General features: G+C 37.2%; 1 protein-coding gene across 1 annotated transcript in view; it reads left to right on the top strand.

Moving 5' to 3' along the window:
• The window catches only part of MEMO1 (mediator of cell motility 1), a 144,819-nt gene that overhangs the window by 63,275 nt on the left and 55,706 nt on the right, over positions 1–25,838 (top strand). Inside the window, 2 exon segments of the mRNA XM_053588048.1 lie at positions 4,385–4,466; positions 20,759–20,827. Coding sequence (XP_053444023.1) covers positions 4,385–4,466; positions 20,759–20,827 — 151 coding nt within the window.

Below are 25,838 nucleotides of genomic sequence, written 5' to 3'. Positions count from 1 at the left end.
TGGGTGTAGTGGTCCACACCTTTAGTCCCAGTACCTTGGAGGCTGAGGCAAGAGGGCTTCTTGAGCCCAAGAGTTTGAGGTTGCTGTGAGCTATGATGCCATGGTACTCTACCCAGAGTGAGAGAGTGAGACTCTGTCTTTAAAAAAAAAAAAAATTTAAGAAAATTTAAGGAAAAATTAGCTGGATGTGGTGGCATTTACATATATATATAGTCTGAGCTTCTCAGGCAGCCAAGGCAGGAGTTCAAGGCTGTAGTGAACTGTGATTGTATAGGCAATAGAACAAAGAGTATCTGTCAAAAAAAAAAAGGAAACAGTTTTTTTTGTTTTAAAAATTAGAATAAGTATTAAGGCAGAATGTGTTGTGTATCACAGGTAATCTGCTAAAAATCGCAAGGACCAAAAGAAGGCTCACCCTTGTAAATAGCCATGCAGTTATAACCCATTACATGTATGTTCTCAAGGTAAAGAATAAATAGCTCTTAAGAGGATTTGATAGCATCATTTGTCACACATAACTTATCATAAATTTACTTGGTAATTGGGTTGACTTTTTGTATGACACAATTGGCTTTATCCAGAGGAAAAATAAACTCATACTTTCATGACAAGTCGCAAAGTTCCAAGTTTGCAACTTTGAAGTAGGTGGTCTACCAAAGATCGTGTTCATTTCTCCCACAGAAACTGAGATGGGGTGTCACTCCCTTAAACACATTCGAAAGAGATGACTACTAAGAAAGAATTTAAAAATTTACTAAAGAAAATGCTCTTAAAAAGGGGGATGTGTTTTAAGTGATTCTTTTGCCTCAGCCTCCCAAGTAGCTGGGACTACGGGCACCCACCACAATGCCCAGCTATTTTTTGGGTTGTAGATGTCATTGTTGTTTGGCAGGCCCAGGCTGGGTTCGAACCTACCAGCTCTGGTGTATGTGACTGGTGCCCTAGCTGCTGAGCTACAGGCGCCGAGCCTAAGCATCTTAATTTTTATTTTTATTTATTTACCGATGATAAATTGATTTACTGTTCAATTTAGCAATGTTGTAGTAGAGTTGAAGATACATATCCCTAGTATCCAATACTTTTACTTCTGCATAAATCCCAGGAAAACTCTTAACCCATGTTCATAACATACTTGAGTATATTAACAGTGAAACATTGGAAACACCCAAAATACCTGTGAGTAGGACAATGAATAAATTTTGTTACATTCATAAAGTAAAATATTATATAGTATTCTAAAAATGTTTTAATTCATTTTTAGCATTTGTCTTATTAAGACTGTAAATACAGTAGTTATCTTGAGAATACAATATAGTATTGAAAATGAATGCCCTAGAGCTACATATATCAATGTGAATAATTTTCATTTTTAATATTTATTTGTTTTTTTGAAACAGAGTCTCATTATGTTGCCCTCAGTAGAATGCCATGGTATCATAGCTCACAGCAACCTCCAACTTTGGGCTCAAGTGATCCTCTTGTTTCAGCCTCCTGAGTAGCTGGGACTCCAGGCACCTGCTGCAATGCCCAGCTAATTTTTGGAGACTAGGTCTTGCTCTTGTTAGGCTGATCTTGAACTGATCTTGAGCAATCCCCCATCGGCCTCCCAGTGTGCTCGCATTACAGGCATGAGCCACCGTGCTTGGCTGTGAATAATTTTTAAAAACTGTGGATTTGCTAAAGCAAGGTGCAGGATATATATATTTAGATGATATTTAAAAATATGCAGAGCAGGACCACATTATTTAAGAATACATATACAGTAAAAGTGTAACAGAATGATAAACACCAAAACCATAAAGTGGTTACCTCTAAGGAGGGGTAGATATAAAGGGATGAGCAGGGGGTTTTTCCTTTAGTTTTTCTGAGACAGAGTCTTGTACTGTGCCCAGGCTAGAGTGCAGTGGCATCATCATAGCTCACTACAACCTCAAACTCCTGGGCTGAAGCGATCTTCCTCCCTGGTAGCTGGGACTACAGGTGCACGCTGTCATGCCCAGTTAATTTTTCTATTTTTTTTTTGTGGAGAGGGGAGTCTTGCTCTTGTTCTGGCTAGTCTCAAACTCCTGACCTCAAGTAATCCTCCTGCCTCCACCTCCCAGAGTGTTAGGGTTATAGGTGTGAGCCACTACTCTGGTCTTCTTTTATTTCTTTTTATTTTTTATTTTTTGAGACGGAATCTCACTATGTAAATAAGTAAATAAGGCAATATGTTAAGATTTAATTTATTTAGACAGTGGGCACATGGATGTTTCTTATATTATTATCTAAATTCTTTTGTAATGTTTAAATATTTAACAATTAAAAGCTGTAAAAGGGAGAATTGATATTAAAAAGAAAACAAGAGAATGGTTGTAATGGAGGGGGGGTGAAATGAGGATACCTCTTCAAGAAAATTTGTTGTAAAGGGGACCAGAGTCATGAGGAAGTTCTTGAAAGGGTATCAATCAGTGTTGGTATTGCATATTACCATGCTAATGGTGGTGATCATGTAAAAAGGGACAGGTTGGTACAGGTTGATCACAGTTGTGGGAGCAGAAACTTTGAGTAAGGAAAAAATACTGGGATCCAGTGCAGAAATAGTGTGTTTGGCTTTTGATTAGAGCAAGGACGATTTGTAGAAACAGGAGAGAAAGCACAATAAATTGTGGGACGATAAGGTAGTTCTTTTTCCGAATGTAGGGTGATTAACATCTAGATTTACTTGGGACTGAAAGCTTTCCCAGGATGCCAGACTTTCAGTGCTAAAACTAGGGAAGTCCCAGGTATACCAAGATGGTTGACCACTCTACTTCTGTTTGTTTTTCCTTGACAAAATGAAAAGCATTGTTTATCTCCTGGAAGTAAGAAGAGGATGAGGGGAAGGTATTTGAAGCTTGTAGTAAAAAGGGAAGTTATGCGGCGATTTTCTGTATTGAAGATGGGAGAGCAAATTTACTAGGTTAATGCGATAGGATTTCTGAGCATTGCTAGGGGTCTACTGAAATTTATGCTATTTATTTACTTATTGATTGATTGATTGAGATAAGAGTCTCTCAATTGCCCTAGGTGGAGTGCCCTGGTGCAACCTCAAACTCTTGGGCTCACGCGATTCTCTTGCCTCTGCCTCATGATTACCTGGAACTACAGGCCTGTGTGTGCCATGACACTTGGCTAGTTTTTCTGTTTTTAGTAGATGCTGGTTCTGGTTCTTGCTTAAGTTGGTCTTGAACTCAGGAGCTTAAGCAATTTACCCACTTTGGCCTCCCAGAGTGCTAGGGTTATAGGCACAAGCCACAGTGTCTGGCATATGGTTTTAATTTTAAAGTTCTTATCATTGTATTTCTCTTCTTTATTCTCTGTCTTATTTTGGTAGTCAGTACTGAGTTAAGTGGAAAAATTTTAAACTGTGATTTTAAACTATGTTTTGACTATGATGGAGGGAGAGAGGAGTAGAGGAGTGAGACATAGGGAAAAGAGTGATTATAGTGATGATTTTTTTTTTTTTTTTTGGAGACAGAGTCTCACTGTGTTGCTTTCAGTAGAGTGCCTTGGCTTCATAGCTCACAGCAACCGCCAACTCTTGGGCTTAAGCGATTCTCTTGCCTCAGCCTCCCCAGTAGCTGGGACTACAGGTGCCCGCCACAATGCCTGGCTATTTTTTTTTGTTGTTGTTGTTGCAGTCGTCATTGTTGTTTAGCTGGCCCGGGCCGGCTTCGAACCCACCAGCCTCGGTGCATATGGCCGGCACCATAAACACTGTGCTACAGGCGCTGAGTCCATAACGATGATTTTTGAGTCTCAGGCTGGGTAAGAAGTGATGAAAGAGAGAAGCTAATGACAGTGGAAAAAACTGTTGGAATTCATTTCTAGGAGTGAACTGGAAAGATAAGTTTGAATTGAGTGCTTGAAATTGAAAATTTTGAGGTACTGCTTATCGATTTGATTATGGGAATTGGGGGCTGATGTGGGATGAAAGAAAAGATCGCTGGTTGTGGGAGTGATTACCTCTATGGATTCATTTCAGTGATTGAAGCAGGTTCTGGTGCTCTGAAATACATTGACTCAGTTATTTCCTCTTAATATACTTCATATCTTCTGCTTTCTATTTTATTTTGTTTAAATACTCCCTCAAATTATAAATCACATTGTTGCTCTTGAATGAAAATGGTTGTAAATAAATAAATGGAGAAAAGTAAATTTTGTTTAATTAGTGCTCAGCCTTCTATGGCTTGCTAGAGCCCTTCCTTCCAGTTGGTAGGTTCTAAGATTAACATCCAAACTTACAATCTACTATCAATTAAGCTATTTTAATAGGTTCAGTGATTGCTTTGTGTCATGTATGGTTGGTTATCTGTGTTACGTTGCTTTGCTGATTCTAATTTCACTCTTTGCCTTTTTATAGGACCGCAGCTGAATGCACAGCTAGAAGGTTGGCTTTCGCAAGTACAGTCTACCAAAAGGCCTGCTAGAGCTATTATTGCACCGTAAGTTTCAAGAGTCTTTACCTAAAATCTTTTATATGTTTGTTATTACTAAAAAGTGAGAACCAGAAATTAAAAACTAAATGCTATATTGAGCTGAAGAATTTGCATTCACTAATTTTCATAATTCTTGTGGGTTTTCACTAACTCAAGGATTAAGGAATTGACTACTTTATTTCTTCATATGCAGTAATTTCCAAGTTTATTTTTGATAATAAAACTGACCTTTTAAGAAGAGGGTTGTTGGGGCAATGCCTGTGGCTCAAAGGGTGGGGCGCCAGCCCCGTATGCTGGAGGTGGTGGGTTCAAACCCAGCCCTGGCCAAAAAAAAAAAAAAAAAAGAAAAAAAAAGAAGAGGGTTGTCAGGGCAGTGCCTGTGGCTCAAAGAGGTAGGGCGCTGGCCCCATATGCCGGAGGCGACGGCTTCAAACCCAGCCCTGACCAAAAACTGCAAAAAAAAAGAAGAGAGTTGTTTACATCAGATAAACTTGGCATAATTAAGATAATTTGTAACTTACAAGGAAAAGGTATATAAAGCATGATGTGGTACATTATGGAGTAGCAACATTTGGGGAGGGTAATTTTTTTTTTTTGTGGTTTTTGGCCGGGGCTGGGTTGAACCTGCCACCTCCGGCATATGGGACTGGTGCCCTACTCACTGAGCCACAGGCGCCGCCCAGGTGATTTTTTTTTTAATTGAGAAAAATCTGTGCTTATTTTGTCTTTGAATGTTAGAGATTGTTTTTTAGAACTACAAGCTAGCATGTATGCAGTTAATGATATGTGTCTCTGAATGATACGAATTCAGTTAATTTTGATTTGTTTTCCAGTGCTAACCTTCCAAACGTATTGTGTTACAGGCATGTTAACAATTTTATGAGAAGAGTCTGTGTCATTTCTCTTGCAGTTTCTTTCATGTGACTATTTTGGTGCTAAGGTTGACAATCTGATCATAAATAGTGATGATAATAACCACTTCTTAGGTAATCAATATGAAAATTAAATAAATAAATATAAAGAGCTTAATGTTTGGCAGATAAGTATTTTATGCACCAAGTATTTTGTTAAATATCTCATTTGCATGATACTGTTTGGTCTCATTTAGAAGATGAAGGATCTGACTTTACCACTTAGAAGCCAGGTAACATGCAAATTATTTTTTCTCTTGTCATTTCATCGTTGGTAAAGATGAAATACCAGTAATATTGTACCCCCTTAGTTTTTTTTTTTTTTTTTTTAGACAGAGTTTCACTTTGTCACCCTCAGTAGAATGCTGTGGTGTCACAGCTCACAGCAACCTCCAACTCTTGGGCTTACGCGATTCTCTTGCCTCAGCCTGCTGAGTAGCTGGGACTACAGGCGTCTGCCACAACGCTCAGCTTTTATGTTGCAATTGTCACTGCTGTTTTTTGGCTGGCCAGGGCCAGGTTCAAACCCGCCACCTGTGGTATAAAGGGCTATCACCCTATCCACTGAGCCACAGGTGCCTCCCCCTGAAAGTTTTTAATAAAAAGATTAAATGAGCCAATCTTTTTTTTAAAATTTCAGATTGATGTAAGAGTGCAATTATGTTTACATTTGTTAGGTAGAGTCCAAGTTGTAGTTGAGCCCTTCACCCGGGAGGTGTGCTATATACCCTTACATTGTGCCTATTAGGTGGGAGCTTACCAAACCCCCTTCTTTTCCCTCTTCGCCTCTCATCCCCCCACACTTGGATGTAGTTGTGTTTAAACTTAAATGAGCCGATCTTTATAAAACTTGTAGTAAAATGACTTGATGTGATTTATTTAGTCATTCAGCAAATATATACCAGGTAAAGACTGGATGCTTTTCTTAGTGCTGCTTTTTGAATAAATCAAAATCATTATTCTTACGGTACTTGCATTTTAGTACTTAAAGAAGTTAGGCAGTAAACAGTTAAATGATTATATTCTATGTCAGGTGCTAATGGATGCTAAGAAGAAAAATAAAGATAGAGGACTGACAATAGTATGGGTAGGGAGTAGCTGTTTTATACAGGATAGTAAAAAAGGGATTTCCTGGTAAAGTAGCATTTGAGTCTAAAAGATATGGGAGAGGAGGCTGTGCAGATACGCAGGTTTCTGGCAGGAGTAGGCTTAGTGCAGTGGTTCTCAACCTTCCTAATGCCCCGACCCTTTAATACAGTTCCTGTGGGTCGCGACCCACAGGTTGAGAACCGCTGGCTTGGTGTTTTAGGAAAAGTGAGGAGGCCAGTGCACCTGGAATGACATAGACAAGGAGAAGAGGAGTAGATGAGGGATGTGGCAGAGGCACGTGTAGGCTGTCCTAAGAACTTTGATTTTTACTCTGGGTGGTGGGGTAAGTCATGACAGATTTTAACCAGTAGAGGGATATAATGTGAGGTTTGAAGAAGATTACTCTTGTTGCTGTATGGGCATTATATTTTGTGGAAACGGGGAGGTCCAGGTTAGTAGGCTTATCATTATTGTACGATATTTCAGAAAAGAGATGGTATACTAGTTTGGACTGGGGCTTGAGGTTGAGGTGATGAGAAGCAGTGTGTTCTGGACATATTTCAAAGGTTGAACCAATAAGAGAGAGAGAGAAGAAAAGTCAAGGATGATTCCTTTTAAGTGTTGGCCTGTGAAATTGGAAGGATGGAAATACCTTTATACTGATAAGGGGAAGACAAATAAAATGCGGAGTAGATTTTGAAGTGTTTATGCAGAATCTAGGGTTTGGTTTTCATCTTGTTCATGTTGAGATGCCTTGTAGGCATCCAAATGGAGATTTCACATGGGCAGCTGGATGGATATATGAATTTGGCATCAGGCAAGAGGCAGAGACACTAGACTTGAGATAGAAATTTGGCCTTTATTGGTATATGTATATCTATCAATCTGTCAATCTATCTATATACCTATCTAACTAGATATCAGGCTTAAAGTATAAATAGAGAATGGTTGCCTAGGTAATAAAATAAACATAGTTTCCAGGGGTAAGCCCTTGGGTAGGCCACCTTTTAAGAAGTCAGAATAGGCTGGGCATGGTGGCTCATGTCTGTAATCCCAGCACTCTGGTAGGCCGAGATGAGCTGATACTCTGAGCTAGAGTGAGACCTCACCTCTAAAAATAGCTGGGTGTTGTGGCAGGTGCCTGTAGTCCCAGCTATTTGGGAGGTTGAGACAAGAGAATCACTTAAGCCCAGGAGTCTGAGAAATGGTGAGCTATGATGCCACAGCACTCTACTGGGGTGGTGGGGTGGCACAAAGTGAGACTCTTCTGGAAAACAAAAACAATAGGATGCCAAGGTGGGTGGATTGCCTGAGCTCAAGAGTTTGAGAACAACCTGAGCAAAAAGTGAGACCCTCTGTCTCTACTAAAAATGGAAAAACTGAGGTTAAGAAGATTTCTGCTTGAGCCCAAGAGTTGGAGGTTGCTGTGAGCTGTGATGCCACAGCACTCTACCAAGGGCAACAGCTTGAGACGCTGTCTCAAATAAAAAAAAAAAAAGAAATCAGAATAAAGATGAGATTTGCAGAGGTGGCACTAAAGGAGGACAAGTGAAGAAGGAGGAAAATCAAGTGTAAGTGATGTGTTTGGGAGGTCGAAGGCTGAAAAATGTGTCAGGGAGGAGAAAGTGACTAACTGTCAAATGCTGCCAATAAGTCAAATACATTGAGGACTGAGAGTTGATAATTGGATTTGGCAGTCTGGACATCATTGGTGACCTCAATAAGAAAAATTTCTGTGGAGTGGTGAGAAGGAAAACATTATTGGAATGAGTTCAGGAAATGAGGGAAATGAAGACAGTAAGTATAGATAGATTTTTGAGAAATTTTCTAGCAAAATAGGACAATACCTATAATGGGAAGTTATCAGAGAGGATTTAAAATTTTTTTATTTTAAATTATGGGTACCTAATAGTTGTATATCTTTATGTACATAAAGATACATGTGTACATATGTGCCCATGCTACCTTCCTAGTTAAAACTTGTTCTAAATGTGGGAGCTGAATTGAATCAACGTATGATCTAAGTTAAGGCTAGTGTTCATGTAAAAGTAGCCAGACTTGTTTCCTTCTGGTAATTTTAAATTAAAATTATTGGCAGTGACCTGAGAAATGAAATCTTTTTGGCTAAGTTACATTTAATTTCCAAGTTACCTAAGAGTTAAAGATGGCTATTGGCTTTGGTGTATGTTTCTGCCATAAAGTGACTTTGTAGTTATGTTTGTGCATTTATAGGCACTTTTTATTTTATTAACTTATGAAAACTTTAAACAGTCAAATTTTTTGTTATGGTTTCCAGAAGTAATTATTTTCTATTCCAGAATTACCTCTTTTTTTTGTTGAGGTAGAAATGCAATAAGTATTTGATTGTTATGCAACATGAAAGAGTCTCTATAAGAACACACTTGTACAGCAATTAGAAAACTTATTTTAAGAGTTTTTTATTTGAAATCAAGTTTATTGAAAACACAATTAAGTTTTATAAGTTCTTTCTAGCATTTTGGTATTCTTAGATTTTTCCTATATAAGCATAAATTATGTCATGGATTCCTTAAACTTGGAATCTAGATATAGTTGTAGCCAATTAGGCGCTGTGAAAATAGCATATTTTAAAAATTATTTAAACATATTGCTCATTATTATATTGAGGTAGATCAAATGGAATAAATGTCATTAAAGAATAATTTTTTGTTTTTTTAAGGAGACAGATTACAGCTCTGTTGTTCTATGCTAGAGTGCAATGCTACGATCATAGCTCAACTCTAGCCTCAAACTCTTGGACTTAAGCAATGTTCCCACCTCAGCCTCCTGAGTAGCTGGGACTAGAGGTGATACCACATTTGGCTGATTTTTAGATGTTTTTGTAGAGATTAAGTCTTGCTATGTTGCCATAGCTGGTCTTGGAACTCCTAGACTCAAGTGACCCTCCTACCATAGCCTCCTGAAATGCTGGGTTTACAGGCATGAACCACCACACCTGGCCAAGTATAAATATTGACATATATACAGACTACTGACTGACTGTTGATCTGTCTTTTTTTTGTAGTTTTTTTTTGTCAGGGCTGGGTTTGAATCCACCACCTCCTTTGAGCCATAGGCGCCACCCTATTGATCTATCTTAATGAATTCTAAACTATATGACACACAGACAGGTACACAAGGTATTTGATTAAAAATACTTTGTGGGCTGGGTGCAGCGGTTCATGCTTATAATCCTAAAACTCTAGGAGGCTGAGGCCAGTGGATTGCTTGAGCTCAAGAGTTTGAGACCAGCCTGAGCAAAGGCCAGACCCTGTCTCTACTAAAAATAGAAAAATTAGTCGGGTGTTATGCCAGGTGCCTGTAGTCTCAGCTACTTGGGAGACTGAGGCAAGTGGATTGCTTGAGCTCAAGAGTTTGAGGTTCTTGTCAGCTATGATCCACGGCACTCTACTCAGGGCTCAGAGCAACAGAGTGTGTGTATGTGTGTGTATATAGTTGCAGGATACAGTATGTTGGCCAGGGATATATATTGAAATGATCTCATATGTTAGGCTTTCCAAAAGCCTTCCTATCGTAAATTCCAGATACCTTGATTGACAGTCTTCTTGTTTGTCTTGCACTATGGGAATATCTCAGGAACCCTTAGTATGGAGCTGTACAAAGTATGCATTACTTAAGAAACTTGTTATTGGGCTCAGCGCCTGTGGCTCAAGTGGCTAAGGCATCAGCCACATACACCTGAGCTGGCGGGTTTGAATCCAGCCTGGACCCACCAAACAACAATGACGGCTGAAACCAAAAAATAGCCGGGAGGCAGCGGCAGGAAAATCGCTTGAGCCCAGGAGTTGGAGGTTGCTGTGTGCTATGATGCCACAGCACTCTACCCAAGGCAACAGAACAGCATGAGGCTCTGTCTTGGGGGGGCGGGGGGGGAGGGAGGGGGAAGAAACTTCTTATTGGACATAAAAATATCAGATACTTGGTTATTAGCAAGATGAAATTATTGAAGCCCTCATTTAAAACAGACTTTGATTTGTTAGTAGTTAACTAGTAGGATACTTTCACTTTTTATTGTATACTCTTTATTGTTCAGCTTTTTTACTGTGCACATGTATTATTTTTAATATCAAACTTAGTTTAAAAAATGTAAAGGCTAAAATCTGTGTATATGTAAAAGGCCAGTTTTTATGTGGTCAGACATACCTGTGGCACTTACATTGTAATATTCATGAGACAATGAATTTTCATAAATTATGTAGTTATTTAAGTTATTTCCTAGGAAGGTACAACTTCCAACAATCCAAACATTGTTGTCTCTATTCATGTCAAATCTCAAATCCTCTATATCCTAACAGTAAAAAAAAATACAGATGTGCAAAGTCCTGGTTAATTTTCTTTTTATTTCAGTAACTTTAATTCATATATTGTGAGGTTATATTTTGTAAAAATAAAATATTCTGACTAACTGGGACTTTTTTGGGACATAATTATTATTTTTTAATCAAAGCAAAAATCTTGAGGGCCATTGAGCAGTGCCTATAAAAGAAAATAATAAAAGACTAGGTACAGCAAAATAAAATTGAGAGATGAAATATAGAAGCCATTGTTTCTGCAAATTATTTAGGGCCATTTGTTGATGAAGTTGATTTCGTCTGTTCATAGGAATTTTATAATTTAGTTTTTAGCTTTTTAGTTCTTACCTGACTTTAGACCTTACAGACTTTTCTTATTATTGGAGATCTCATCTAGTCCTTTATTTTTCATTTTTGCTGCTGGTAAGTAGGACTAGCACTATTGGAGCCTGATTTCTTGAATTCTAGTCAGGTATTCCTTTATTATTCCTTGTATCTTCTTAGATCAAAAGCCTTACATAGAATGTGTGGTGGAATTTTGGCGTTGATGGCTTATACTACTCACTTATGACTTTGAAGGTCTTCGAATGAACAAGTGAAATCCACGTCATGTAGTAATGGGTAATTTTCCTGAGGTAGGAATTTAAATTATACCCGCACTGCAAGTGGGAAACTGTCACCAGTGAATGATCACAGACAATGGCCTTGCATCCTCATTTGATTGCAGCTCTGTGGGGGAAAACAGATTCTGGTATGTCAGGAGCTGGATTTGCTGATGTAAAGGGTCTGCTGTGTAGCAATAAAGAGAGAAGCAAAAGCATTCCCTGTTTAAAAAAAAAAATGATTAGTTTTTTAGAGGCATGTTTTTAGTCTAATGAAAAAGTACAGATGTTAAAATACAATTTTGTATTTGCCTTCATGAGAAGTTATGTTTGGAACCAGAGTGACTTGGAAAAACTAGCAGGGATGGCCTTTTGCATTAAAGACTTAAGGAACTGAGTATAGCTGACATATAAAGTACGCATCACTCAAGAAACTTCTTACTGAATATAAAAATATCAGATACTTGGCTGTTAGCAAGATGACATTGCTAATAACCATCTGCACTTTTAAAACACTGAGTAGGACATACTTTTAAAATGCATATTTGAATATCTGTAGATGTCAAATTTCTTCTTTTTTTTTATTGTTGGTGATTCATTGAGGGTACAATAAGCCAGGTTACACTGATTGCATGTCCCTCTTGCAATCATGTCTTGCCCCCAGAAGGTGTGGCACGCACCAAGGTCCCACCCCTCTCCCTCCTTCCTTCTCTCTGCTTTTCCTTGATGTCAAATTTCTTATGCCCAAAAGAAAAACTTTATCTGTTCTTTTAGTGAAACCTCCTTTATTATGAATTATCCCTTGATAAAACTTTGTTTCCAGATTCACGTAGAATCATATATTCTATTAGGAAGAAAAGGGGTAGGAAAAGGTCATCTGAAATGAGATTTGATGGTTATTAGTCTGGCTTTCCTCATTACCATGTATCTAGGCCAGCATAAAGGAAAGTATTCACATTTCTTTTCTTTGGTTATTATGTTGTTACTTTCAAGATGGAGGTTAAAAGGGATAGTGCACAGTGCTCTGCAGTGTGTTCTCTGCAAGCCACCACCTGTTTAAGACTGTCTAAAACCACTTTGTCTTTACTTCAAGCAGATGTTTAAGCCTTCAGCTTCACAAAGGACAAACCATGAAATCTACGTTTCTTTATAAAACATGTATTTACCTCATTTGATCTTTATCTTGTTTTCAAAACTTTTATCCTTTACTGTAATCTTACTGGAGTATATGATTCTATAACTGTTCTTCCTGTTTTCAGGCTTGTTGTTTTTGTTATTCCATAGACTTCCTTCTTTCTTCAAATATGTAAAGATCTCTTACACTGGTTAAGAGTGGGTTCTAGAGTTTTACTGCCTGGCTTACATCTTGGCTTGGCCACTTAAACATCTTTGTGATAGTCCAGATGGTAACCATCTTGAGCAAGTTTTTTAACTCCTCTGCTTTGGTTTCTTCATCTGTAAAATGAGAAAAAAATATCTATCTCATAGGGTTGGTGTGTGGATTAAATGAATTAATACTTTGAAGTACTTAAAAGAGTGCCCAGCACAGGTAGCATTCAGTAAATGTTACTGTGATTATCGTCATTATCCTTTTTTTCCCTCATCTCCCATACTTGGTCACTAAGATCTGTTTTTCTTTTTTTCCCCTCTCCCCTCCCTTCCCCTCCTCTCCCCTCTCTTTTCCTCCCCTCTCTCCTCTCCTTTCCCCTCCTCTTCCTCTCCCTTCTCCCTCCTCTCTCCCTTTTCTTCCCTTCCCTTTCCCCTTCCCTTCCCTTCCCTTCCCTTCCCTTCTACCCTTCCTTTCCACTCTTCCCTTCCTCTCTTCCCTCTCCCCTCTTATCCATTCCTTCCCCTCCTCTCCCCACCCTTCCCTTCCTTCTTCCCTTCCCTGAGAGTAAAGCAGTGTTGAAAATTTGAGAATGCCATTCAGGTTTGAGATAGACCAGTTCAGATCCAGATGTACCAGGTAGGTTTTAAGGTTCCTGATTGATCAGGGAGCTGGTTAGGTTTAGATCAAGAACAGGTGTTAGAAATCTGAAACAATCAGTATTGGAGTCTTAGGCACTTGGAGATTTGGGAAATAGTGGAATAAAAGAGGTCCCATGATTAGGTTCCCCCTCTTTCTTTTCTGTATCTACTGGTCACTTTCTGTGACTATAGATTAAATTTCATTTTCTGGAATTTTATTTAAATAGAGTCACACAGACTGAACTCTTTGTGTCTGACTTCTCCCATTTGGCTTATTTATTTTTACCTTTTTAAAAAACATAATGATGGCTCAGCGCCTGTGGCTCAAGCGGCTAAGGCGCCAGCCACATACCGCTGAGCTGGCGGGTTCAAATCCAGCCTGGTCCGCCAAACAACAATAATGGCTGCAACCAAAAAACGGCTGGGCATTGTGGTGGATGCCTGTAGTCCCAGCTACTTGGGAAGCGGAGGCAGGAGAATCGCTTGAGCCCAAGAGTTTGAGGTTGCTGTGAGCTGTGACACAATGGCACTCTACTGAGGGCAACATAGTGAGACTCTGTCTCAAAAAAAAAAAAAAAAAAAGTTTGGCGCCTGTGGCTTAAAGCAGCTAAGGGTTTGAATCCAGCCCGGGCCTGCCAAACAACAATGATAGCTGCAACCAAAAAATAGCAGGGTGTTGTGGCAGGCACCTATAGTCCCAGCTACTTGGGAGGCAGAGGCAGGAGAATTGCTTGAGCTCAGGAGTTAGAGGTTGCTGTGAGCTGTGATGCCACAGCATTCTACCGGGGTAGACAGCTTGAGGCTCTGTCTCAAAAAAAAAAAAAAAAAAAAAAGTGATTTTAAGTGTCAGTGGCTTGTTCCTTTTTATTGGTGAAGAATATTCTGTTGCATGGCTATACCTTAGTTTGTTTATACATTTACCTTTTGAGTGGCATTTGATCTTCCCAATAAGGTTTTGTGTACAGATTTTTTTGTGACATACTCTTCCTTCTTGAAGTACATAAAAGAGTGCCCAACACAGGTAAACATTCAGTAAATGTTACTATGATTATTATCATTATCCCTTTACTCCTCCTCCTCATCTTCCATACTTGGGGTGAAATGTCTGGATCCTATGGTAGGAGTATGCATAACTTCCTAAGAAATTGCCAAGCTTTTTTCCAACGTGGTGGTATAATTTTACATTTCCATAACACAGTATGAGTCTTAATTCTTTCACATCCTTGCCACACTTGCTATGGGCACTCTTTTTAGTTTTAGTTGTTTTGTTGGGTATTCATGGTATCTCAATGTAGTTTTAATTTGCCTTTCCCAAGTGAATAAATGATGTGGAGCATCGCTCTGGGTGTGTATGTGCCATCGCCACATACTCTTGATGAAGAACCTGTTCATATCTTTTCTTATTTACATTCTTAGTGTACAGTACAGTAGTGGTTAGTGTACATGGGTCATTATGAAAGTTTTGAGATATACAAAATCAAGAAATGTACAGATGGAAACAAAAGGAGCCCTCTCAGCAACACTGATAAGCTGAGCAAGTTGAAACTTGCATGGGTGAATCAGAAAGGACTTTGTCGACTGTGTTTCTTGGAAGTAAAATAGTCAAGCATAACACAGTCTGTCTCAGCTTACACAGTGACCTACATATTCTTGTTGTGCATCCAATCTTCAGAATCTTTTTAGCTTGCAAAATGGTTGCTTATGTTTTTAAAAAATTGGGGTGTTTGTTTTCTTACTGAATTTTGAGATTTCTAAATATGTAGATGTAAATTCTTTATCAAATATATACTTGACAAATATTTCCTTCTACTCTGTCTTTTCTATTTACTGTATTTACATCTTCAACTTATTGTATCAGTCACAGAAAGAATGATTTATTCCGTATTAATTGGCAAGTTGTTACAAATTAGGGTTTATGTATCGTTTGTTGATTGTCTACACTTCAGAAGGTAATAAGAAAATACTAATGATACATAGTAAATTCAGAATTATGTTCTGTCCTTGCTGGTGGGAATATAAAGTGCTATAGCCACTCTGGAAAGCAGTTTGTCAATTCCTCAGAAAAGTAAACATGCAACAACTAATAATACAAGCCAGCAAGTACACTCTTGGACAGCAGTTCTCAACCTGGGGTCGTGACCCACAGGAACTGTATTAGGTTGTGGCATTAGGAAGGTTGAGAACCACTGCTCTTAGACATTTGTCTCAGATAAAGGAAAATTTATGTTCACACAAAAATCTGTATATAATTGTTCATAGGAGCTTTATTCTTTTTTTTTTTTTATTTTGCTACCTCTGCATTCCTGAATTCTTTATTTGTTTTTTTTTTTTTTTTTTTTTTTGTTGGGGATTCATTGAGGGTACAATAAGCCAGGTTACACTGATTGCAATTGTTAGGTAAAGTCCCTCTTGCAATCATGTCTTGCCCCCATAAAGTGTGACACACACCAAGGCCCCACCCCCCTCCCTCTGTCCCTCTTTCTGCTTTTCCTCCCCCCCATAACCTTAATTGTCATTAATTGTCCTCATATCAAAATTGAGTACATAGGATTCATGCTTCTCCATTCTTGGAATGCTTTACTAAGAATAATGTCTTCCACTACCATCCAGGTTAATACGAAGGATGTAAAGTCTCCATTTTTTTTTAATGGCTGAATAGTATTCCATGGTATACATATACCACAGCTTGTTAATCCATTCCTGGGTTGGTGGGCATTTAGGCTGTTTCCACATTTTGGCGATTGTAAATTGAGCTGCAATAAACAGTCTAGTACAAGTGTCCTTATGATAAAAGGATTTCTTTCCTTCTGGGTAGATGCCCAGTAATGGGATTGCAGGATCAAATGGGAGGTCTAGCTTGAGTGCTTTGAGGTTTCTCCATACTTCCTTCCAGAAGGGTTGTACTAGTTTGCAGTCCCACCAGCAGTGTAAAAGTGTTCCCTTCTCTCCACATCCACACCAGCATCTGCAGTTTTGAGATTTTGTGATGTGGGCCATTCTCGCTGGGGTTAGATGGTATCTCAGGGTGGTTTTTATTTGCATTTCTCTAATAGATAGGGAGGATGAACATTTTTCATGTTTGTTAGCCATTCGTCTGTCGTCTTTAGAGAAGGTTCTATTCATGTCTCTTGCCCATTGATATATGGGATTGTTGGCTTTTTTCATGTGGATTAATTTGAGTTCTCTATAGATCCTAGTTATCAAGCTTTTGTCTGATTGAAAATATGCAAATATCCTTTCCCATTGTGTAGGTTGTCTCTTTGCTTTGGTTATTGTCTCCTTAGCTGTACAGAAACTTTTCAGTTTAATAAAGTCCCATTTGTTTATTTTTGTTGTTGTTGCAATTGCCATGGCAGTCTTCTTCATGAAGTCTTTCCCCAGGCCAATATCTTCCAGTGTTTTTCCTATGCTTTCTTGGAGGATTTTTATTGTTTCATGCCTTAAATTTAAGTCCTTTATCCATCTTGAATCAATTTTTGTGAGTGGGGAAAGGTGTGGGTCCATTTTCAGTGTTTTACATGTAGACATCCAGTTCTCCCAACACCATTTATTGAATAGGGATTCTTTCCTCCGAGGTATGTTCTTGTTTGGTTTATCGAAGATGAGGTGGTTGTAAGATGTTAGTTTCATTTCTTGGTTTTCAATTCGATTCCAAGTGTCTATTTCAATTCGATTTTTGTGCCAGTACCATACTGTCTTGAGCACTATGGCTTTGTAGTACAGACTCAAATCTGGTATGCTGATGCCCCCAGCTTTATTTTTATTACTAAGAACTGCCTTAGCTATACGGGTTTTTTCCAGTTCCATACAAAACGCAGAATCATTTTTTCCAAATCTTGAAAGTACAATGTTGGTATTTTGATAGGAATGGCATTGAATAGGTAGATTGCTTTGGGAAGTATAGACATTTTAATAATGTTGATTCTTCCCATCCATGAGCATGGTATGTTCTTCCATTTGTTAATATCCTCTGCTATTTCCTTTCTGAGGATTTCATAGTTTTCTTTATAGAGGTCCTTCACCTCCTTCGTTAGGTATATTCCTAGGTATTTCATTTTCTTTGAAACTATGGTGAAGGGATTTGTGTCCTTAATTAGCTTCTCATCTTGACTGTTCTTGGTGTATACAAAGGCTACTGACTTGTGGACATTGATTTTATATCCTGAAGCATTACTGTATTTTTTGATGACTTCTAGGAGTCTTGTGGTTGAGTCTTTGGGGTTCTCTAAGTATAAGATCATGTCGTCAGCAAAGAGGGAGAGTTTGACCTCCTCTGCTCCCATTTGGATTCCCTTTATTTCCTTGTCTTGCCTAATTGTATTGGCTAGAACTTCCAGCACTACGTTGAATAGTAAAGGTGACAGAGGACAACCTTGTCTGGTTCCAGTTCTAAGAGGAAAAGCTTTCAGTTTTACTCCATTCAGTAAAATATTGGCTGTGGGTTTGTCATAGATAGCTTCAATCAGTTTTAGAAATGTGCCACCTATGTCTATACTCTTCAGTGTTCTAATTAGAAAAGGATGCTGGATTTTATCAAATGCTTTTTCTGCATCATGTGAGAGGATGAGAGGATCATGTGATGTTTATTTTTGCCTCTGTTAATATGGTGGATAACGTTTATGGACTTGCGTATGTTAAACCAGCCTTGCATCCCTGGGATGAAGCCTACTTGATCATGATGAATGACTTTTTTGATGTACTCTATTGGCTAGGATTTTGTTGAGAATTTTTGCATCTATATTCATGAGTGAGATTGGTCTGAAATTCTCCTTTTTGTTTGGGTCTTTTCCTGGTTTTGGTATCAGGTTGATGTTTGCTTCATAGAATGTGTTGGGGAAGATTCCTTCTTCCTCAATTTTTTGGAATAATTTCTGCAGTACACGAATAAGCTCTTCCTTGAAGGTTTGATAGAATTCTGGAGTGAAGCCATCTGGAGCAGGGCATTTTTTGGTTGGAAGATTTTTTATTGTTTCTTTGATCTCAGTGCTTGAAATTGGTCTGTTCAGGAGCTCTATTTCTTCCTGGCTGAGTCTAGTGTGATTCTAAATATTTATCCATATCCTTCACATTGTCAAATTTCTGGGCATAGAGTTTCTGGTAGTATTCAGAGATGATCTCTTTATCATTTCTGATTGAGGTTACTAGAGATTTTACTTTTCTATTCCTCGTTAGTCTGGCCAATGGTTTATCTATTTTATTTATTTTTTCAAAAAAACCAACTTCTTGTTTCATTGATTTTCTGAATGATTCTTTTGTTTTCAATTTCATTGATCTCTGATTTGATTTTGGATATTTCTTTTCTTCTACTGAGTTTAGGCTTAGATTGTTCTTCTTTTTCCAATTCCATAAGATCTCTTGTGAGATTGTTGGTGCGCTCTCTTTCTGTTTTTCGAATGTAGGCATCTAAAGTGATGAATTTTCCTCTCAAAACTGCTTTTGCAGTATCCCACAGGTTTTGGTAGCTTGTGTCTTCATTGTTGTTATGCTGAAGGAAGTTAATGATTTCCTGTTTTATTTCTTCCTGCACCCATCTGTTATTCAACAGAAGATTGTTTAATTTCCATGCTTTTGGGTGGGGTCGAGCGTTTTTGTTAGAGTTGAGTTCCACCTTTAGTGCCTTATGGTCTGAGAAGATACAAGGTAAAATTTCAATTCTTTTGATTCTGTTGATATTTGTTTTGTGTCCCAGGATATGATCAATTTTGGAGAATGTTCCATGGGGTGATTAGAAGAATGTATATTCTTTATCTTCGGGGTGGAGTGTTCTATATGTGTCTATCAAGCACAGTTGTTCTAGGGTCTCATTGAAATCTCTTATATCTTTGTTTAATTTCTGTTTAGAGGATCTGTCCAGCTCTGTAAGAGGAGTGTTAAAGTCCCCTGTTATTATGGTATTATCAGATATCATATTGCTCAGACTGAGTAAGGTCTGTTTCAAGAATCTGGGAGCATTTAAATTGGGTGCATAAATATTTAGAATTGAAATGTCTTCTTGTTGTATTTTTCCCATGACCAATATAGGAGCTTTATTCATAATAGGCCAAAAAGCAAAATAAAATGAACACAAATCCCTGGAAACACCAGATACCCTTCAACTCGTGAATGGTTAAGCAAACTACAATACATCCATACCATGGACCGCCACTGAGCAATGGAAAGCAGCAAACTTTTGATAAAGAGTATAGTTCATGCATGAATTGCAAAGGATTTATGCTCAGTGAAATAAAGCCAATCTCAAAAGGTTAAAAAAAAATTACGTTGTGTCTATAGGCTTTACATTGTGAATGGTACAAAAAATTCTAACATTTGAAAACTATGATCAGCAAAGAAGTTATTCACATCTTTGATGAACGTGTGAAGTTCAGACATATGTCTTTGTTCCACTCTTTTGTCATTGGAACTACTGTTTGGTTATAGGAGTTTGGCAAAATTCATTGTCCATGTTACAAAATGACAGCGACAATTGGTTGTATGGAATTTACAATAATGAACAGTATTACATATTTTAACTTATTTATAAATCACTGTACGTATTTTTATCTCAATAAAATTTTATAATAAGCTTATGTACATATATATAAAGCATACACTTTTTTTTCTGCAGAGCCAGTTGTTAAAGCATTTATTAGCATACCAGTAATCATATGGTAATAAGTAAGCACTGAAGGAAATGACTCTACACTCATGTAACTAGAATGAGTCAAGAAAGAAAAATGAAATCAGGAAAGTCATTCCCGAAGTAATAAGAGAACTAACTAAATGCTCAGACCAGAGGATGAAAGGGAAGAGTAGTATGGGGAGAAAAACGAGGGGCACAACAGAGAGAACAATTCCCTCATCACCTAAAGATGGGGATGCGAGTTGTTAGTTGTAGGGTATTTGTTTTGGTCTGATTTGACTTCTTGATCTTATCCTTGGTCTGTAATAGTTTGCTAATGCCATTAAAGAGGAATATCAAAAACTCATATATCGGGGCGGCGCCTGTGGCTCTAAGGGGTAGGGCGCCGACCCCATATGCCAGAGGTGGTGGGTTCAAACCCAGCCCCAGCCAAAAAAACTTGCAAAAAAAAAAAAACTCATATATCTGCCCTATGACATATGGATGCTAGAAAAAAACAAGCCTTGTAGTGTTACACTAACAACTGCAAGTAAGCCTTCAGTGCTTCCAAATTTAATTGTCCTTCAGACTAAAACGAATTACAAAATAGTTTTAAAATTTAAAATTGGATCCCAGTATACAACATTTTGTGTTCTCTATCATCTTCTAGAAGTTGCTTTTAAATCTATACACTCAATTCTTTTATATTCACCATAGTTAATATACTTCTTTCAAATGTTTTTCATGATACCTTGATTTTGAACTTGATGATTCAATTTAAAAATATTTTATTTTGTAGCCATGCAGGATATACGTACTGTGGGTCTTGTGCTGCCCATGCTTACAAGCAAGTGGATCCATCTATTACGTAAGTAATATAGTTTAGAATCTTAGGAATTAATTGCTTTGTCATAGAAGTAATTAGTTTATCATTCTTACTGTTTTTATGTGCTCACTGCATTAAGCATTTGACTTTCAGCTCAGCGCCTGTAGCTCAGAGGCTATAGGCCTCTGAATTCAGCCTGAGACTGCCAAACAACAATGACAATGACAACTCCACGCCCCCAAAACAATAGCCACGCTATTGGTGGGCACCTGTAGTCCCAACTAGTTGAGAGGCTGAGGCAAGCGAATTGCTTAAGCCCAAGAGTTTGAGGTTGCTGTGAGCTGTGACGCTACGGCACTCTACCCTGGGCAACATAGTGAGGCTCTGTCTAAAAAAAGAAAAGAATTTGACTTTTATGAATTTCATTATATCTTACACAGTTACACAGTTTAGGAAAACTTTAATACTTTTTCTTTGTCTGAACATTTTCCCCCTTCCCTTCAGTTGGTGAAATGTTTAGTTTTGAAACTATTAAGTTAAATATTTTGGTTTTTAATTTTTCTTTGAAAATCTAGAGACGAGCATTTTGAAGTAAAAATGCAAAGCCCTTTGATGTATTTTAATCACTTTGTAATTTAAAATTCTTTTTTTTAATTAATTTTTTTATTATTAAATCATAGCTGTGTGTAATTTAAAATTCTTTGTAGTGGCTGGACACAGTGGCTCACACCTGTAATCCTAGCACTCTCAGAGGCTGAGGCTGGCACATCTCTTGAATTCAGGAGTTTGATACCAGCCTGAGGAAGAGTGAGACCCCGTCTCTACTAAAAGTAGAAAAAATTAGCTGGGCATTGTAGTGGGCACCTGTAGTCCCAGCTAATTGGGAAGCTGAGGCAAGAGGATGTCTTGAGCCCAAGAGTTTGAAGTTGCTGTGAGCTACGATGATGCCATGGCATGCAACCCCAGGGCAAAAGAGTGATCTCTGTTTAAAAAAAAAATTCTTTATTGTACTTGTTAAATTATGGTTATTAAAAGAGAATAATTTCTCATCGACAGGATAAGGTACTTCAAATATTTTAGAATCTGACAGTGAATTTAATATGGTGTTTGAAGTATATTAACTCTTAATAATTGATATTTCTGAACTTTGCTTAAAAATAAAACTTTCTGTGAAGTTGAGAATTAATTAAGTAGTATACTATTCTTTAAAATAAGAAACTTGTTAATTTCTGAGAGCTTCTGCTAGAAATAGCTACCCAGATTATTTAGTTTGCTGACTAGTGTTTTATTCAAATGGTTAATTCACTATAGTCTACATTGTCACTTGTACAAACTATCATATTAATTCTATCGTATGCTGATTGTTAAGTAAATAGAGGATGCAGCATAGTCATCCAAAAGTAGTCTCATTGCAGCCATGAATTAGAAAGAAAATGTTCCCATCCCTCACATAGCCTTTGAGCAGTTCGTTCAGATTTTTAAAACACAGAGCCACTCTTTTAAATTTTTATGTAGTGTTCTTTGAATATTGTTATACTTTTGTTGAAAATTATGTTTAGCAAGTGTTTAATAATATAATGATGATATTGTCAAGTTAATATGGTTCCTGTTAGCTCTATCTCATTTATGATATTTTGAGGGGTGTCTTTAACAAATATTTCTTGATACATATTTAATGTATAATTTTAACTACTTTATTTCATGAATAAAAGTAAACAAATTACATTTGACCTGGCCTATTACATAATAGTCTTTTCCAAACCTGTCTTTTATTTGGCAGAAGTTTTGTTGATAATGTCATGTGCTAGAGGGTACCCCAGAATTAAATTTGACTTAGGAATATGTAGAGGGCTATAGAGTCTATGTTGGTAAATTTAGTTGGTAACTAAATAAAAAAAAATTTATTTAACACATGTTAAATAAATTGATGGAAATTGAGAATGGAAGAGAAAAATCAAAGGAGAAATAAATGGAAAGAGAGCAAGGACTAAGAAGGAAGAGGAAGGTGAAAAAATATTAGTAAAGAGTCAAATGATTGTAATTAGCGTATAGTAACTCAATTCTGAATAAATACATTTGGCAGTCTAAATGTATAATTAATAATTGATGTTCATTGTTGGATTATCTTGAAAGTGGTCCTCCTTGAAAGTTGCAGTGTCTTTAGAGTAATTTGAGTAGAGAAAGAACATCCTTTTTGGGAACTATGAAAGGGCTAGAGAAAAAAATGAGAGTCCAAGTGAGACAATTAAAATCTATACCATCAGTTTTCATTCTTCATACTAATCCATTTTCTGTATTTCAACAAAAATCATCTTTTGAAAATTTAAATGATAACATGTTACTTTCTAGAACTTTACAGTGGTGGGGTACAAATATGGTTTTAAAAAGCCATTATGAATAAGGCAAAAAATTATTCTAAAATTGATGGTAGAGTGCTGAAATAGGTTTAAAGTCTCTACAAACACCATCCATCAATTAAATGCTATTGTATAAAGATATTCACTCACTGGAGAGGAATTTTGAGTAATAGCTAATTGGGAACAAACACTATGTCTAGATGCTTATGAGGTATTGTTGGGGAGATTCTAAAAAGTATTAAAATTATAATTAGAAAGATTAGAAAAAATCCAATGTACTCAGTACTACTATGAAACCAGTTTATAATCACTCACACTTTCATATGAAAGATGAATCACAACTATAGCCTAGGATGAAGGAGGGAAGGGGAGGGGAGGGGAGGAGAAGGGAGAGGAGGTGGGTCGATATAGGGAGGGATAGTAGGGGGACCACAACTATGGAGCATATTGCAAATACAAGTTGGATCTATCAGGTGTAAAACACAAATGTCTTAACACTGTAATTGGTTAAATGAGGTAAAGGCTATGTTAATTAGTAGGATGTAAGCACTCCAATTTGTACAAATAATCAACACATTGAATCCCACAAAGTCATAAATGTATTCATGATTTATTTACAAATGACTTAATAAAAAAAAGGAAAAGTAATATTAAATTACATGAATAATAACTCCTGTGTCACATCTATCCAAAACAAGCAAAAGAATGGGAAAACTACTTGCTAAAAAAATAACAACTAAGGTTTCAGTCATCTGTCAACTATACAGTCCTAAAAAAAAAAGGCAAAGGATTAAAATTTTCAAAAAACAGTAAGAAAAATCTAATCAGAAAGCTGAAAGTAAAGCTGGAATTACAGAAAAGGGAATAATGATTAATAAAAGATAAGTGGAAATGTGTTTACTTCTCTATTAAAAAATAGAAATAAAAACAGTACTGAGGGGCTCCCGTAGCTCAGTGGTTAGTGCACTGGCCACATGCCCCAGGGCTGGTGGCTTCAAACCCAGCCTGAGCCTACTAAACAACAAAAATAGCCGGGCATTGTGGTGGGCACCTGTGGTCCCAGTTACTCGGGAGGCTGAGACATGACTTGAGCCCAAGAGTTTGAGGTTGCTGTGGGAGCACTCTACTGAGGGTGACAAAGTGAGACTCTGTCTCAAAACAAAACAAAACAAAAAACAGTACTGAGGTACCAATTCAAAGGAACAATTTGAAGACAATACATTTTTGTAGTTTTTATAATCCAGGACTGGCTAGAATGTATGAGATTATTTTTTTTGAGAGAGTCTCACTCTGTTGCCCTGGATAGAGTGCTGTAACATCATCATAGCTCACAGCAACCTCAAAACTCTTGGGCTTAAGTGATCCTTTTGCCTTAGCTTCCCAAATGGCTGGGACTACAGGCACATGCCATAATGCCTACTTAAATGCTTACCTAAACTATTACCTAAAGTGATAGTTTTTTTACTATTTTTAGTGGAGATGGGGTCTTACTGTTGATCAAGCTGATCTTAAACTCCTGAGCTCAAGCAATCAGTCCATTTTGGAGTGCTAGGATTACAGGCATAAGCCACCATGCCTGGCCTATGAAATTAATTTTCAAAAATAATATCACATTAACACTTTAGGAAAGCAATTTGTATTTAAATTTATATTAGGATATAAATATTTGTATAGTTGCTGGCTTAGACATTTAGGTTCTGAGACTCTATCCTAAGAAGTCCCAAAGCGGGATAAGTTAAATGTGTTAAAATTTTCACAGTAGCATTATTTTTTAGTGTCTGAATTTCTTTTTTTCTCTTTTGAGACAGGGTCTTACTCTGTGATGTGGGCTAGAGGGCAGTGACACTGCTACTTTTAACTGCTGGGCCTAAGTGGTCCTTCTGCCTCAGCTTCTTGAGTAGCTAGGACTATAGGTGTACACTATGATACCTAGCTAATTAAAATATGTTTTGTAGAGATGGGTCTCTCTGTGTTGCCTAGGCTGGTCTTGAACTCCTGGCCTCAAGCCATACTCTTGTCTCAACCTCCCAAAGTGCTAGGATTATAGGCATGAGCAGCTGTGCCTGGCCAAAAGAGTCTAAATTTCTAATAGTGAATTAATTAAATATGACAATTTACTCAATGGAATGTTATGTAGCTGTTCAAAATAGTGGTTATAAAGACTTTGTAGTAATTTCTAAGATATTTATAGCAAGTAGAAAAAGAAGAGTATATAATTGTGCAAAATTGAGACAGAAGAGTATGTGGTATATGAGGTAAAATAAAGTATTGTAACAAAAGTCTAAAAGAAAATAACAAAACGACAGTACTTGAATATGGATGATAATATTTTATGTCCCTTTCCTTGTATGAAAAATAATTGTATTTTTATGGCAAAAAATGTAAAATTTATAAGTGTGCAAAAATGATTATAAATCAAAGGGACTAAACAGTCTTAAACTGGAAAATAGTTCCTTTGATTTTTTAAAAATATGATTTAACAATATAATTTTTTTAAATATGTCTTAACAAGATTTTTCTTTTTATAGTAACCAATAAAGCCTATAAATTTATGGGGAGTGTAAGAGGCAGATTTTAAGATGATAACCAAGCTTGTTTGCGAACAGACTTGTTTGCTTAAAACTACAAAGAGTTGGTTGCAAAAGATTTCAAGTGTTGATCTCCAAGAGAAATTGATGAATAAATTAAAGAATGTT

Source organism: Nycticebus coucang, chromosome 4 (genome assembly GCF_027406575.1).
Source record: "Nycticebus coucang isolate mNycCou1 chromosome 4, mNycCou1.pri, whole genome shotgun sequence".
NCBI classification, from domain to species: Eukaryota; Metazoa; Chordata; class Mammalia; order Primates; family Lorisidae; genus Nycticebus; species Nycticebus coucang.
Note: the sequence above shows the minus strand (reverse complement) of the source record. Positions and strands in the feature narration are given on the sequence as shown.